We start from the raw sequence: 17,384 nt of genomic DNA, 5'->3' as shown, positions 1-17,384 counted from the left end.
CAAATGACTTGTAAATCCTATATAAATCCTTTTAGGTATACCTTCATGTATACTCAAACTGTTATTGCTATTATTTTGCCAATGGCAGTTGTTTTGGGGTAATGACACCGTTATTTTGAGACAGTGGTTATGCTGAGGGGAATTGGACTGTGGATGTGTTATGTGTGTGGAATGGACAGTGGAGGAGTGTGTTGTTTTATGTCCCTGGCAGGAGTCCTGGTATGAGTTCAGAGTCATGGCCGTCATGGATGACCTCATCAGTGACAGCAGTAATGTGGTGGGAGTGTCCAGCACAGGTAAGTGTTACACATAATATATTACACTACAATTCAGAATTAGATTAAGAGTATATTCAAATAATATTCCCAAATAGCTACAATGGAATGGAATCTTTTTAAATGCTGCTGATATGTCACTCCATTAAATCCATTTACCTCCATGAGATTGGTGAAGTTCATGATTTAAAGTCCATTTCCACCCCCCCCCCCCCCACCCTCCATTTCTGAACCCCTGGGTACCTTTTCCGCTTCAGATCCCTTCCCCCCTACGGAGGTGACTGAAGAGGGGTTGGCGCGGCCCGTGGTAGCGGGCGTCGTGGCAACCATCTGCTTTCTGGCGGCTGCGGTGCTCTTCAGTACTCTAGCAGCCTGCTTCGTCAACAAACAGCACCGACGCAAACTCAAACGCAAACCAGGTATGCCTCCAATTCCTCTAACTGTCTAACTTCTACTGTTCATTCACTGGTCTTGGTTGTAATCTCTAAATCTCTGTTTTGTCTCTTCTAAGACCCTCCCCTGTCTGTAACACACTTCAGGAAAAGCATTGACTCACCGTAAGTACTAAAAACAAACCCAGAGAGATTCAAAAACAGGAGCCAACCTTTTGAGCTCATATGTTGATTCACAATGCAGTAGTCACTGGATTGAATTTAGATGCAACAATAAACTCCTCTTTACCTGTCTTAAGAGTTATTGTTATGGCCTCTGTTCACTTCACTCCTGTTCAATACCAGCTGTCAGGGCAGGGTATCTTTGCTAGGACATGAGTATGGTTTGGATGTATATTGTGTGTATGTCAAAGGTTTGGAGAGAGGTCTATGTTAAAAGGATTTGGATGTGTTGACTTGCATTATAATGCATGTTCCAGTTGTTTATATCAGAATAGTGAAGTCTAGTCCTCTTGTGACTCCGTGATGGTCCCTCCTGTGTTGTGTGGAGGTTTGGCTTAGTTGACAGATGACCGTGGCCCATGTCATTTGTGTGTCTCCCACCGCAGGCCTCCTCTCACCCCCTTGCCCGGGGTAGAGCCCTGTTGGGACGCGCCAGCCAGGAGCAGCTACATGCCCCCACCAGCCAGCTCCCTGTGAGTGCTTAGCTGCTTGCACCATGCCACAGTGTGTGCTGTGCTGCACTACGCTATGCTGGCTTGGCTGCATGGATAATAAATGAATTTTATAGATTTTATTTACTTAGTGCTCTGCTGGCCTAACCGCATGCACAGTATACATTATATGCACCGTATAGGGATTTGTGTTTGCGTTGGCTCAGCTGCATGCACTGTACTGTGTATATGCACTCTATAGTTGACTGTGTTGTTTACAATGCTGCTCCTGGTGTGTGGCAAATAGAAAAAAAGGGCTAGTTGGATGTCATCTGCTTTATTTTTATGCCATAAAAGCATTTGGCGCAGCATATGTCCCCAACAAGACAAATGGCCCTCGGTTTTTACCCAAGAGCAAGTAAAAAAAGATCTGTGAGACGGTTGTCATGGCTGCTTGGTAACGGTTCCTTTCTCATACTTTCGCTGGGGCTACAGTCATTAGCTTCAATGCTAGCAGAATGCACTGGATACTATCAGGTTGAACACAAATGAAACATGTGTATTTGCTTTGACATGGTGCCATGGCTTTGGATTTTATCAGTCTAGCATAGTAGTGATGCCTACTGTGAATAACATGCTATTTTACTGTGTACAATTAGGCAGTTTATTGCTGAATAACTGCTGTTTAATGGGTTCATTATGAAGCCATCATGTTTGAGTGTCTGCCTCTGTGTTGGTTGTGTCTGACAGGCTGTCCTCTGGGAAGATCAGTCCAGAGAGCTCCCCTCCCGCCTCGCGGCCCCAATCCCTGTCTTCAGATGGGGCCCACGGCCCGGGCCTGTACGTCAGGAGGCTGCCAAGCCCTCAGAGAGACAAGGACAAAGAGCTCTCCTTCTACAAGAAAACCAAGCGTGCCATAGCCAGCAAGAAGTACAGCGTGTCCAAGCACGAGGCAGAGGTCACCAGCCCCATCGAGCTGATCAGCCGCGGTCCCGATGGTCGTTTCAGCATGGCCAGCCCGCCATCAGCCCACCGCCGCATCCAGGGCTTCCCATTCGCCGAGGAGTCCGACATGTATCCTGAGTTCCGGCAGTCCGACGAGGAGAATGACTTTGACCCCGGGCCCCTGCCCCCGATCATGGCCACGCTCCGACCACAGCTCTCCCCAACATCCTCCAGTCTGGAGTCCACGCAGCCCCCCAACTACAGCCCCCGCCTCCACAGGCCCATGGAAGGTATGAGCTTTGTGGAGGGCAGTGGGCATCATGCTGCAGGGCAGGCCCCAGCCTCCCTCTACAGGGATTTTCCACAGGTCCCCTTCTATGGGTATCTAGGCAGCCGCGGGGAATCGGGTATACCGCCACCTTTTTACATGCCTGACATCAGTCCCCGTAGTTCCACTCTATCCTCCCCCCCAGGCACTGCTGACGGGGGGCCCTACGGTTATCCCTCCATCCCAGAGGAGAGGGAAGAGATGGAGCTCCATCATCAGTACACTGCCTCTGGCCATTCCCTTCCACATACACACAGTACTCCCCCTCGCTCCCCTCGCTCACCTGACAGCTGGCAGCCTCACGAGTTCCCCTTTCTGGGTCTGGAGGGGCCCCGCTTCATTTATCCACCTCACCACCCCTTACATCATCACCAGGACCTTCCCGACCCTCCACCGTACCCCCCTCTCCACTCTCTCCCCCCCAGCCGCCTGCACCTCCCCAGCCCTCGGCTCCTGCAGCTGGAGGTCCCAATGGCTCCGCAGAGCAGGGACCGACCCCCAGGCCCTCCAGCTAGGCGCTTAGCTATGCAACAGGCCCAGAGTCTCGGCCAGCTCAGACACACGTCCCATGGTGTGGGTGTACCAGTGTTGCCTTACCCTGACCCGGCAGCCCGTGAAGGGAGCCTAAGCACAGCCCGTAGCAGCAGCCCCCAGTCCTGGCTCAGCCCGAGGTCAGGGCGTAGGACAGACCCCTCCCTGCCCCCGCTGGTCCTCCAGCCCTCCCGCCTATCACCCCTCTCCCAGAGCCCTCTTAGCACCCAGCCAGGTTCTCCAGATATTCTAGTCCGCCCCCCGCCCCGCCCCAGCATCCTCCGCACATCCCACTCTCTGGAGATGCCTGAGATCACCCTGCACCCCCAAGCCACTGTCAGTTTCTCCCGAAGGTCCTCCCTGGCCACCTCCCCCACCCAGGCCCAGCAGGGAAGCCGCAGGCCCAGCCCCAGTTACCGTCCCCACATGTCCTATGCCTCCACCGCAGCCAGTTATCCCTCCCAGTCCCCCTCTCCCCCCTTGGAGGGCAGGGATGTGTTCGGGCAGTGGCCATCCCAGAGAAGGACAGAGGAGGAGATGCTGCCCTCAGAGCCCTCCCAACTCCAGATATCCGCCTCAGGGTAGGTGACCTACACCGGTCCGGCAGGGACAGCAACGCACTAACTAACGCACATAACAAACTTCTCCAACCTGGGCACTCAATTCTTAATGTATCCCCAGTTTATAGAATATGACGTAATGTTTTACTTTTGGCATACCAATAATGCATATTTAGGCTTATATGCAGAAAGCATGTATTTGCATCTGGCACACATCTGATCAGTCATAAACAAGTTATTAATACAAAAATTGGCAATATACCCATCTGAATCAAGGCAAATGATACAATTCATACTTTTAAAGTGTGTCCTTATGACACATTTAGAAATTTAACCTGAAGATATTGATATTGATCTTTGAATTCTGTAATTATTATTTATTAGATATTTGTGTTTTTCTCTGTATGGCGACCCATTTTCAGAAGAAAATGTGATTTTTAACTGCCATAGTTCACGGAAAATACTGTTTACTAAAGAAAATGTTGGCAGGAAGCCTAACCTAGAATGTGTAAAATGTTACAATTGCATTAAGATGCAATCTGTAGCATAGGATTTCAGGTGGCAGACTTATGGGATCTTTGAGCGAATGCATCCCTAAATAATTAGCTAGCATATACAGTGTTTTTTAAATTGATTGAAAACTCTGAATACTACTCTGAATACTGAATAATAGTAATATTTATTCTTACATATTTAGTTGATTTCCTTGTATTATTGCCCACCTTTGACATCTTAGTAGAGGCTTTCCTTGACTGCTACTGTTTTTTAACTGGTAGTAAATGACACTGTAGCTAAACTAAAAAATGACGATTGAGTGAGACCTACACTTTGAGTGCCTTCCACCCCTCAAACAAAATGTTAAATGTACAAGGTAGCAAAGTTATTTTAATGATATCCAGCATCATTATTGCCCACATAAGCCTTCTATTTCAGGAATGATCTTCACACATTTGAAAATTTGAGATTTATGACCAAACACCTGTTTTATTTTTTTACCTGAGACCATTTGGACAACTTGATAATTTCTAATTATTATCTATTACACCCACATAGGCATACAGTAATCCTCTGCAGGACAATAGAAGACATACAAGAGAGCAATATACCTGAGGCGCATATAATCCTCCCCTTTTGTCTATGTACCTACATGCTTCCCCCTCACACCCACCTCCTACCTTTCTGAATCCCAGGGATTGCCAGGTTAGCGTAAGCGGTCACGGTCTTTTCCCACCCTTTTACAGTGTCATGGTCATATGGGCAAGTATAGTGTAGGCCTGCTGGTTTGTACAGTATGAGGGCTCAGGGGTCTTACCTCATCTGTTTTTGATTGATCTCAGCTATCTGGGCAGCGTTGTTGTGAGCCGGTCCCCTACGCCGCAATAGGTAAGGGTCGGACCCATGTCTGAGAGGGGAGGCGTCAGCAGGGGAGGGCTCTAATCACTCTCTCCTTTAAAGGGGAATCGCTGACTTTGGGTTGAGCCTCTTTACTGGATTCAAGTTTGCTAGCTCTAATGCTAACTGCTAACATACAGGTTACATTCCCTACAGTTCTTTGGCACAACATGCCTGCTGTCGAGCACAGTTATTAGGCTGGTGAGCAATATTAGGAGCTGTTTTGGACTGTGGAGCAGTATTTGAAATACAGGCATGGTTTCCCTGCACTCAAAAAAGCCTTGAATCAATAGAGGACCCAGATTACTGATAGACTGGAGTATTCCCCTTTAAAGTTTTGTTCCATGTGCAAAATGCCATGCATGCCTTCTCTAAATATCTCTCTTTTGACTCAAACGTATAACAATAATTCTCAAGACTAAATTCTTCGTCACATTCGTCGTCTTAAGTGCTTTCGTTTCTGTCATGTGACTGTTTTTAATGGCCATTTCCTCTTCCTGTCATGTGACTGTTCTTTAACGGCCATTTCCTCTTCCTGCCATCTCCTCCCGTCAGCATGGTGAAGCCTCTGTACACAGTGTTCATGTTGATGAAAGTGTGCTGTACAGTGTTCATGTTTTATGGAAATGTACTGTAGCTAACTCACTGTGGCCCCTGCACACAGTATTTGTGATTATGAAAATGCTACTATTTATCTAACGAGGAATGCTTTAATTCTCATATTTGTCTCCCCTCTCTGCTAATGGCTCTCAATCTCTCTCTCTCTACAGTGACACTATGAAGGACAACACCTCTAAACCTTTGTGTTCCTACAGTATGCCTTTTGAAACAATATGTTTTGGCAGAATCACTTGACTTTAGATATCGTCAAGTTAGGTTTTGAAGCTGGTGTATTCAATCCATTAAATGGCAACAAACATTTAATCTCATGAACCTGAACGTAAATGTTTGGCGTTGATGAGGTTATTTTGGGTCTTAGTATCATTACTTGCATCTTTCTATGATGGACTGCAAAACAAGAGTATTCATTATGAGGTAAAAGTATTTTTCAAAACAGATACCTTTCTGTGTAAAGCTCATCAACGTCCTTCAATTTGACATGGATTTACAATTAGCCAATGATAGATACTGCTCATCTTTAACACATTAAAATATATTCAGTATTAGGGTGATTTTGATTGATATGTCATTCATTAAATGAAAATAATCCACATACCGTAGCTCTATCAAAAGATGAGAATCCTCTTTGTTGCCCCACTCAACAAAACAGACAAGCCATGGATTCTCACTGTAGAGCAAGAGGAGCAACTCAGTAACTATAGAAACTGAAGCCTTTCTTATGTAAACTGTTATTACAATTACAGTATAGAGATTATTTTCATTTTATGGGTATCTGAAAGTGACAAATATTGACGTATTCCTTCATAATTATTTTGAGAATTAACACAGTTCGTCCCATAGTACTTTATTAATTCCTCACAATCTAAAGCCAATGAATTTCTCAACAAATCATCAGTTTATTTATGGTTCAATATTACAGCCTTTCGGAATCAATGTCCTCCTGACTCCCCATCTGACTAATCACTGAGAGGATAGTGCTCCCCGGTGGTGAGTTAAAGTAAAGCATGTGTATTGTGCCTGTCTTGTCCTCTTTCTAGGGAACCTCTAGGTGCGTCTTGTGATCCTGCCGGGTCTGAGAGCTTACAGTCACTGCTACACCACTGTATTACTAAAGCCAAGAGAGTTGCTGCCAACACCAATAACAACTCCACTTCCAGGAGAAGAACAGGTCAGTCTCTGAACTAAAGAATAGGCCACAGGCTGACACACAACTGTTTGAAGTACCAATAAGAATAACATTTAGTGAGTTCATTGTAGCCTTGTCCCAAATCTGTTTGTGCTGTAAAGCCAAATCCAATCATTGTCATGCCTATGTAACGACCATACTTGTTTGCTTTACAGCACTTAGACAAGTCAGGGGCCATACGAAATGCTTCTGTGTTGTATCCTCAATAACACTACCTCTCCCTCGCTAGGTGTGTCTCCCTCTCAGACCCAGCAGCAATCCCAGACTCCCCCGGCTCACAGGAAGAGGAAAAGGCAGAACAGGAAGAGCCCATATCTCTTTTTGTCCTCCCTCCTGCGCCGCAGCAGACGCTCTGAGGAGGACCAGGCGGCCATCCTGGCCAGTATAGACTCAGACGGGCCCAACTATGGGACCCTACACTGACCACTGACCAGTATGTCCACTACTGTCACTCACAGACAGCCCAAGCCATGGGACGTGACTACATTGACCCACCAACCTAGATCTCCCTATAACTCCCATACACTGATGATGATAATCATATGATTCATTCCATTCAGCTTTTGGCAGTGGATAACCTGTCTCTATCATTTTTCTAATAATTTAGAAACAAAATAAAGATGTTTTCCATGTCTCCCTGAGGATAATGTTGTGAGGCTCACCAGATAAAACATCTGTAATGTAAATATATTAAATAATGAAAAGGGGGAGAATCTCTCCTATTGTAGGAATGTGCATTGATCTAAATAATTCACAACACCTTAAAAGTCACTGGTCAGGAGGAGTCTATCTGAGGTGTTACAGTGACACCGTGGACTATAAAACCTGGTGCGGTCCTTAAACAAGGACCTCAGTCTACCTTTCCTACAATTCAAATAGTGTCAGTATCGAACACAGGGTTCTTATCACAAAATATACCTCAGAGTAAGCGTAGAATTGCTGTAATTCTAGTGGTATATACTGTACGTATTTTACATTATTTTTCAAATGAAATGTATGAAATAAATGGTATATAGTATCATACACTTCCCATATGAAATGGATGCTATGGCCTGAAATCTGATTTTGATCCGCATTTAATATCGATCCCAATCTGCATATTTTGCTTAATCCCAAAAGAATATTATCATCCAATACGAGGCGTGATATGATATTGGTACATTTCAAACCACTAAAAGACATGTCCTCACTCTCTTGCATGTTGGCTCAAAGCCTTTAACCATGTGATCACATCGAGTAAAGTTGATCCCATGTTCTTCTTGCTAAGATATACAGTAACCTTGTGTTCAAAAGAGGCCAAATGTTCACTTGATAGGGTGAGTACAGAAAAGGGGTGAGGAAATGTGATGTCTATACAGTGTTTTTCATTAATATGGAGGAAACCTCGAGTCACTTGTGGAATATGACACATCTCTAGGTGCCTTGTTTGCCTTTTCTCTCTTGTTTTTGAAAAGTGAATTAACTGCCTTTTCCTTCGCCTTCACGCATTCTCTCTCTCTCTGTTGGGACTCATTATAAACTCCAGTCTGACGTGGTGCAGACTCAACTTTTCTGCCAAGGACACCTAGCTGTGAGGAAGTGGTACTGAAGGTGCATTACTCTGATTCTTTTATAAAAGAATCAATCTTGACTGTGTATATTCTACTAATAGAACAGACCTATAATAACAATTAGTGATTATGATAAGTGTTATTCATTTCAGGTTTCAAATTGTGGTAATGTTATAACATAGATTTTTTTTAAATCACAAATAAATCAACATTTAAATGTAAATGATACAGAAGTAGTTATTATGCAGAAGGTGAAACTTGCCATTGATGTTCATATTTCAAAACAACTGTAATACTTAATACTGTATTGAAAGATCTGATTGCTGTTGATTTATTATGCGATTTTAACCAATGGGCTTGTTAGATGACAAGTGACAACATTTGTGTTACAATAACTAAGGTGAAACTCAAGGTGGGGTGGCTGTCTCGACTCTCGACTGTTTATCTCTAACAACTGTATAATATTACCTGCTAGCTATTTCTCTTTATGTTTATTCATTTTAACACTAACCGATAATGAATGTATGTTTTGCTGTACAGGAAATGAATGTCCTGATGTCACAGTACAATGGATGACCTGTCACATGTGGTGGTATTAAGTTTAGGTTTAATTGGCTAGTTGGCACAATAGATTGATTTGATTTATCTCAAGGGGCTAGCTGGTTAGCCAAGGAAGAATGTTTTCCTTTACACTGATGGTTACTGTTAGCATTTTCTGTTAGCATTTTCTTCTCACTCTGTAGACTAGACCTATTAGAGCGCTTTACGCTTACACACTGACAAGATGAATCACTGGAAGACATTGACATTTTAAACCCATTTGTCTGACTTGGAGTCACTTTTATCTCTACTGATAGCAATTCAGGAGTTGAACTAGCCATAACAACTCTCTGAATGTATGTTAATGAATACCCTCTCTGCTTGCTATAGAATACAATTCAGTGATCAAAACATCAACTTTATCTGCCCTCTTCACTCACTTTCCAACATATTTTCTTTTGAATTAGTGAAATAGTTGTTTGAAATTGATACATCAACATGCATATTCTAAGAATTGGTTATATGTAAGATATGAGGAAAATCTATATTTATAATGTATACATGGTGTGTACTGTATTTGTAAAGATGAAACTAAACAGAAAGATTTTCTGTCCATGTCAATTATGCTTGAGGACAAAACTCTAGATACAGATTTAAAGCAAATTATATTAGATGTGATGAAACTATTTGCTTTAAGGTAGGAAGTGGACAATATTTATAAAACATCTTAAGGTGCCTCTTTTGTCATATTTTCGGAGACGTTGTTTTACATTTATGGAAAAGTAAATGTTAGCACAGAACAAATGTGTTATTGTCATTTGGGCCTGTTGGCTGCACAAGTTCAGTAGTATTTCTTCTGTTGTATAGTATGTGAATGAATACCAATTTGAAAAGCTTTAGAAGCATCAACGTGTTGTCGCTGGACTAAACCTTATCTGGAACAGAAAACAACTTTTCTTTTCTCACGAGCACACAGGTAGATTCACTCATGATCACTTGCCTTCAGATGTCCAAAGTATGAGAGAAACAAAAGAGAGACCACATTTTTCATTGAGCCACAAACAATGTCATCGTTATGGGGTACTGTATGTGATGCAACCGAAGTCGTGTTTACATTAGCTAGAGATGACATACGTGATACTAGGACGTAGTTGCTTTCAACATTATGACTTGGTGCTATGTTTAACTCTGTGGTGCTGTAGATCAGAGGCCTAATCTCTTGAAGTCCTCTGTGTTTTACTAACTCAACTAGTTCCATCGTTGTAGGTCCTATTAGTAAACTAGTGTGATTGGCAATGAGCAAATTGTATTGATTGTGGAATCAGATAGTGGCAATAGATAGTGTGGTGACATTCAAAAAATACATAAAAGAGACTTAGAACAATGTAGCAGTCAATGGAACAATAGTTCGTTTCTGTCTCTGTTACATCCTCTGTCTGTGCTTCCAGGGTACCCTCCAAAGTGTTGTACTTGTGTTGAAGGGGAGATATAATATCCAGATTAGATGGGGAAACCTACTTGGTGTGAAGTTATTTATCAGTACTTTGGATCAGTATTAAATATGTAACAGGAGACAGGGGAGGGAATCTGAGCCTATGGTCAGGGTATGAGAAGGTTGTTCTACACTACACACTTCCTACAGGTCAAAACTATTTTTGATTGACAGCACTGTTTTCAAGCACACTACTGCAGGGGCATAACCTTCCTACGTGATTTCTCTCCACTGTTGTCGCAAAGTCTCCTATTGGGGGACAGTATTGTACAGTATAGCCAATAAGAGTATTCATCAAACAGCGTTTGTATTTAAGCTGATTCTTCTCGTATGTTTTGGTAAAGCTGATTCTTCTCGTATGTTTTGGTAAAGGTATTTCTGACACATTCTCCATGTAGAATTTTACTAATGTATGTAGTCTTCCGGGCTCTTTTGCTTAAAAAAAACATATAGTATGTAAGAGGGCTACTTTGGAGGTACAGATGTAGGATCTTCATTTGAGCCAGTTTGCTACTGCAGGAAAATAAACCTTCAGCAAGAGAAAATGTGAATTATTATAATGATTATAATTAATGGACATTTTTTTAGGGGTTGCAAAAATGTTCTTAAGGGAAAATAAAGTCTGAAATGTCAAAGTGGAAATTACAAACTTCAGAAGCCTTTTTAAACCTCAAATACACTACAAGTCTGAAATATCCTGCATTGCAGGAAAGTTCTCCTGCAACAGGGCGATCAAATTAAGATCCTGTTCTGCTAGATCGACTTTTGTTTTGTGTTTTTCTGCCCTAATGCTTTTAGTGCAGGAGCTGGTAGGATTATACTTAGAGCCAATTTGATTTAACTATATTTATCTTGCATGTAGAGACAATACAAAAAAAGCCTATTCAGCAATCAGTCATAAACTTTCAACCTGGTTGTGATCAGACAGAAAATGGAATATGTAGTATTTTCTATGTTCTCTGTTTTTCCATGTGTACCAGCACTGAGGAAATAGAATGTATTATTACTGTACAATAACCGCTACATCTTTGACTGTTTTAACTAATGCTCCTCATCCTCAAGCAAGCCAGTAGTGCTTAAAAGAAGAATATGTAGTCATGTCTTAGCATATTTTCATCCATTGAGCCGTGTGCGTGCTGTACATCACACATTTACATTCTATATTTTATGTTGGCGTCTTCTGCGCATAATCTGTTTCAATATGCCTTTTTAACTGAAACAATTGATTGATATCAGACTGTTCATATGTAAATATTCAGAAGCAAAAACATAAAATACCTTTTACTTTTTGTCTGTTTTAGAATGATAACCTGCTGATAATTTGGAGCTTCATCATTCAGTTATTTTGGATTGACATCAGGAATTATTTTCCACTTAACTTTTATGTGAGCAATTAACTCATCCACTGTATGGTGCTGTACCAAAGCCTTATGTAAAATACTAGTCTGTGTTGATTTTCTCTTTTGCCACTGTTGTCCAGGGAATTCAATATTGCCTGGGATCACATGTTACTCACTTCATGTTCAACTGCCATGGAACGTTGTTCTTCAGAATAAACCCTGATACCACCAGTGGCTTCTAGATGATAGGTGACAGAAGCTTATGACCTGTGGCATAGGCTCAAGACAAAGTGACATAGGTTTATTAAAAAAGGCATTGGCACAGTTTTTGTAACATTGGCTCATAAGCGGTTTGACATAGACATACAGCATGTTCTATGATGATCCATGGCATGTCCATGAGAGGTGGAAAGCAGCGTTGCGTTCATGTCCATCATATGTCCATTTCCAACGCTTAGTCCAATGTAATATTTTCCTCTCCAATTTTTGTATTTTGATATAATAAAAATCTAAAACGTGCTTATGTATGTGTTTGCGTTATTTTTGGATTAACAAACTAAAATGGAATTTCTGTCTGACCTTCTGTACTGGACACAAGGTGTGGGTGTTAGAGAGCCAGACACCATGACTGGCTGCTAGATAATTTATCAGGTCAGAGAAAAGTATTTATTTTGAGTATTTATATATATTATCGTGAGGCTATCTAGTCAGATTTACAGTTCATACAATTGGTATATAGTGAGTTATAAAAAAGTCTGACCATACAAGGTACTGTAGACCTATATCAAATTAAGATTATGTTAAATTGAAATCACTTCCACAAGTTGCTAAGTGGGATTATTTCCATTTATAGTATATAACAAAGTATTTTTCAACTACTATGTGAAACCTGGAAGGTCAGTCATGAGTCTAGTGTTAAGAAAGCTCCACCACCCAATGACCAAACTGTGGAGATCTACTGACAGTGAATGACTGGCCTTTGCACTAATGTTCAAATTCCTTTCTGGCTTTGCAAAAAATGATCCCTTTCAGTCTGCATATACACAGAATATACCAAACATTAGGAACACCTTCCTGACATTAGGAACACCTTGCTTAAAAATATTTTTTTAACCTGTCTCCTCCCTTTCATCTACACTGATTGAAGTGGATTTAACAAGTGACATCAATAAGGAATCATAGCATTCACCTGGATTCACCAGTCTATTTCATGGAAAGAGCACGTGTTTTTAAGGCAATTTACATTAAGCAAAAGACGTTTGGTCTCTTAGGCCTTATTGTTGGTAATAGGTACACACAGATGATGTCATTAGTATATCACCTGTGTTCGGTGTGTTTATCTTTATTTTACAAGTTAAGTTGAGAATTTCTGTTTGTACATTTATTTTATACTGACCTTATAGACACCATTGACTTTAAGTTAATATACAATGCATTCGGAAAGTATTCAGACCCCTTGACTTTTTCCACATTTTGTTACGTTACAGCCTTATTCTAAAATTGATTAAATTGTTTTTTTCCTTCATTAATCTACACACAATACCCCATAATGAGAAAGAAAAAACTTTTTTTTCAAAATGTGTGTGAATTTATTACAAATAAAAAACTGAAATATCATATTTACCATTTACTCAGTACTTTGTTGAAGCACCTATGACAGCGATTACAGCCTAAAGTCTTCTTGGGTATGATGCTACAAGCTTGGCACACCTGTATTTGGGGAGTTTCTCCCATTTTTCTCTGCAGATCAATCAATCAATCACATTTATTTATAAACCCCTTTTTACATCAGCAGATGTCACAAAGTGCTATACAGAAACCCAGCCTAAAATCCCAAACAGCAAGCAATGCAGATGTAGAAGCATGGTGGCTAGAAAAAACTCCCCAGAGAGGCTGGAACCTAGGAAGAAACCTAGAGGAACCAGGCTCTGAGGGGTGGCCAGTCCTCTTCTGGCTGTGCCATCACGTCTGACTCAACCCACTCAAGTGACACACCCCTCCTAGGGACGGCATGGAAGAGCACTAGTAAGCCAGTAATAGGGTCAGAAACAGAGAATCCCAGTGGAGAGAGGGGAGCCGACCAGGCAGAGACAGCAATACCGGTTCGTCGCTCCAGGGCATTGCCATTCGCCTTCACACCCCTGGGCCAGTCTACACTCAATCATAGGACCTACTGAAGAGATGAGTCTTCAGTAAAGACTTGAAGGTCGACACCGAGTCTGCGTCTCTCACATGGATAGGTAGACAATTCCACAAAAATGTTACTCTAGAAGAAAGCCCTGCCTCCAGCTGTTTGCTTAGAAATTCGAGGGACAATACGGAGGCCTGCGTCTTGTGACTGTAGCATACGTGTAGGTATGTACGGCGGTACCACATCGGAGAGATAGGTAGGAGCAAGCCCATGTAATGCTTTGTAGATTCGCAGTAAAACCTTGAAATCAGCTCTAGCCTTAACAGGAAGCCAGTGTCGAGAGGCTAGTACTGGAGTAATATGATCAAATGTTTTGGTTCTTGTCAAGATTGTGGCAGCCATGTTTAGCACTAACTAAAGTTTATTTAGTGCTTTATCCGGGTAGCCGGAGAGTAGAGCATTGCAGTAGTCTATTCTAGAAGTGACAAATGCACGGATTCGATTTTCTGCATGATTTTTGGACAAAACATTTACGAATTTTGCAATGTTACGAAGATGGAATAAGGCTGTCCTTGAAATATTCTTGATATGTTCATCAAAAGAGAGCAGGGTCCAGGGTCCAGGTCCTTCACAGTTTTATTTGAGATGACTGAACAACCATCAAGATGAATTATCAGATCCAACAGCAGTTCTCTTTCTTTCTTGGGACCTAGAACTAGCATCTCTGTAAAAGTTTTAAAAAATTGCCAACATCCACTTCCTTATCTCTGAAACACAGGCTTCCATAATAGGCAGTTTTGGGGCTTCATCATGTTTAAACAAAATGTACAGGTGTGTGTCGTCCAGCACTAAGGTCTAGGAGCTCGAGGACAGAATTTGGTCAAGTGCGGTCTCAGTGCTATGATGCTACATTATTTCTCTCCAGGAAGCCAGTAAGTTGCTGCACAACAGCTTTTTCATTTTTTTTTTTGAGGAATGGGAGATTCGATATAGGCTGATAGTTTTTTACATTTTCCGGTACAAGGTTTGGCTTTTTCAAGAGAGGCTTTATTACTGCCACTTTTAGTGAGTTTGGTACACATCCAGTGGATAGGGAGCCATTTATTATGTTCAATATAGGAGGGCCAAACACAGGAAGTAGCTCTTTCAGCAGTTTAGTTGGAATAGGAGCTTGAATATGCAGCTTGAAGGTTTAGAGGCCATTACTATTTTCATGAATGTGTCAAGAGGTACAGGATTCAAAAACGTGAGTATTTCCATTGATCCTAGGCCCTGGCAGTTCTGTGCAGAGTCAGGACAACTGAGTTTTTGAGAAATACGCAGATTCAAAGAGGAGTCCGTAATTGCTTTATAATGATCATGATCTTTTCTTCGAAGAAGTTCATGAATTCATCACTGCTGAAGTGAAAGCCATCCGCTCTTGGGGAATGCTGCTTTTTAGTTAGCTTTGCGACAGTATCCAACAGGACAACGACCCTATATTTTGGATTTTTCTTATTCTCCTCAATTGGATTGGAAAAATAGGATGATCGCGCAGCAGTGAGGGCTCTTCGATATTGCACGGTACTGTCTTTCCAAGCTTGTTGCAAGACTTCCAGTTTGGGGTAGCACAATTTCTGTTCCAATTTTCTAGAAGCTTGCTTCAGGGGTTTGGGATCATCTCAAGCTCTGTCAGGTTGGATGGGGAACGCTCAGGACCTCAGACTGGGGTGAAGGTTCACCTTCCAACAGGACAACGACCCTAAGCGCACAGCCAAGACAACGCAGGAGTGGCTTCGGTACAAGTCTCTGAAGGTCCTTGAGTGGCCCAGCCAGAGCCCGGACTTGAACCCGATCGAACATCTCTGGAGAGACCTGAAAATAGCTGCGCAGCGACGCTCCCCATCCAACTTGACAGAGCTTGAGAGGATCTACAGAGAATAGGGGAAACTCCCCAAATACAGGTGTGCCAAGCTTGTAGCATCATACTCAAGAAGTCTTGAGGCTGTAATCGCTGCCAAAGGTACTTCAACAAAGAATATCTAGTTTTTTTTTATACATTTGCAAAAACTTCTAAAAACCTGTTTTCTCTTTGCCATTATGGGTATTTTAGAATAAGGCTGTAATGTAACAAAATGTGGGAAAAGGGAAGGGGCCTGAATACTTTTTGAATGCACGGTGCATGTAGTTTATTCATACTGACATATAAAATCAGCACTTTCAAATAAACAATTTCCAAGATTTTACTGAGTTGCAGTTCCTATAAGGAAATCAGTCAATTGAAATAAATAAATTTGGCACTAATCTATGGATTTCACATGACAGGGCAGGGGCGCACACATGGGTGGTCCTGGGAGGGCATAGGCCCACCCGCTTGGGAGACTGGCCCAAACACTGGGAAGAAAGACCTAGCCATGCAGAATGAGTTCTTCCCCACAAAAGGGCTTTATTACGGTCAGACCTACTCCTCAGTTTCATCAGCTGTCCACATGGCTGGTCTCAGATGATCTTGCAGGGGAAGAAGCTGGATGTGGAGGTCTTGAGCTGACATGGTTACACGTGGTCTGGTGTTGTGAGGCCGGTTGGGCGTATTGCCAAATTTTCTAAAACGATGTTGGAGGTGGCTTATGGTAGAGAAATGGACATTCAATTCTCTGGAAACAGCTCTGGGGGACCTTCCTGCATTCAGCATGCCAATTGCGTGCTCCCTCAAAACTTCTGTGGCATTGTGCTGTGTGACAAAACGGCACATTTTAGAGTGGCCTTTTATTTCCCCCAGCACAAGGTGCACCTGTGTAATGATCATGCTGTTTAATCAGTTTCTTGATATGCCACACCTGTCAGGTGGATGGATTATCTTGGCAAAGGAGAAATGCTCACTAACAGGCATGTAAACAAATTTGTGCACAGAATTTGAGAGAAATAAGGAACATTTCAAATCAAGTCGAATGTTATTGGTCACATACATTTACATTTACGTAATTTAGCAGACACTCTTATCCAGAGCGACTTACAAATTACACATGGTTAGCAGATGTTAATGCGAGTGTAGCGAAATGCTTGTGCTTCTAGTTCCGACAATGCAGTAATATCTAACAAGTAATCTAACAATTCCCCAACAACTACCTAATACACACAGATCTAAAGTGGTGAATGGGAATATGTACATATAAGTATATGGATGAGCGATGGCCGAGCGGCATAGGCAAGGTGCAATAGATGGTATAAAATACAGTATTTACATGTGATATGAGTAATGTAAGATATGTAAACATTATTAAAGTGGCATTATTTAAAGTGGCATTGTTTAAAGTGACTAGTGATCCATTTATTAAAGTTGCCAGTGACTGGGTCTCAATGTAGGCAGCAGCCTCTCTGAGTTAGGGATTGCTGTTTAGCAGTCTGATGCCCTTGAGATACAAGCTGTTTTTCAGTCTCTCAGACCCAGCTTTGATGCACTTGTACTGAC

General features: G+C 42.0%; 1 protein-coding gene across 5 annotated transcripts in view; it reads left to right on the top strand.

Moving 5' to 3' along the window:
• Nucleotides 1-12,324, top strand: part of LOC115206381 (protein turtle homolog B) — a 69,090-nt gene extending 56,766 nt beyond the window's left edge. Inside the window, exons 15-21 of one of the 5 annotated variants that reach the window (XR_003880792.1) lie at nucleotides 212-296; nucleotides 533-694; nucleotides 787-832; nucleotides 1,276-1,362; nucleotides 2,071-3,705; nucleotides 5,022-6,111; nucleotides 6,735-6,831. Coding sequence is in view for 4 of the 5 variants with exons in the window: in XM_029773262.1 (XP_029629122.1) it covers nucleotides 212-296; nucleotides 533-694; nucleotides 787-832; nucleotides 1,276-1,362; nucleotides 2,071-3,705; nucleotides 6,735-6,865; nucleotides 7,113-7,306 (2,340 nt within the window). In the remaining variant the exon portion in view is untranslated. Of the gene's footprint in view, nucleotides 1-211; nucleotides 297-532; nucleotides 695-786; nucleotides 833-1,275; nucleotides 1,363-2,070; nucleotides 3,706-5,021; nucleotides 6,866-7,112 lie in introns of those variants that run through there. The other 4 variants (XM_029773262.1, XM_029773265.1, XM_029773266.1 and 1 more) reach the window with 4 other exon arrangements.
• The last annotated feature ends 5,060 nt before the right edge of the window (nucleotides 12,325-17,384 follow it).

This window comes from Salmo trutta, chromosome 13 (assembly GCF_901001165.1).
Source record: "Salmo trutta chromosome 13, fSalTru1.1, whole genome shotgun sequence".
NCBI lineage: Eukaryota > Metazoa > Chordata > Actinopteri > Salmoniformes > Salmonidae > Salmo > Salmo trutta.
The sequence above is the reverse complement of the archived record's forward strand: the minus strand, read 5'-3'. Positions and strand labels throughout refer to the sequence as shown.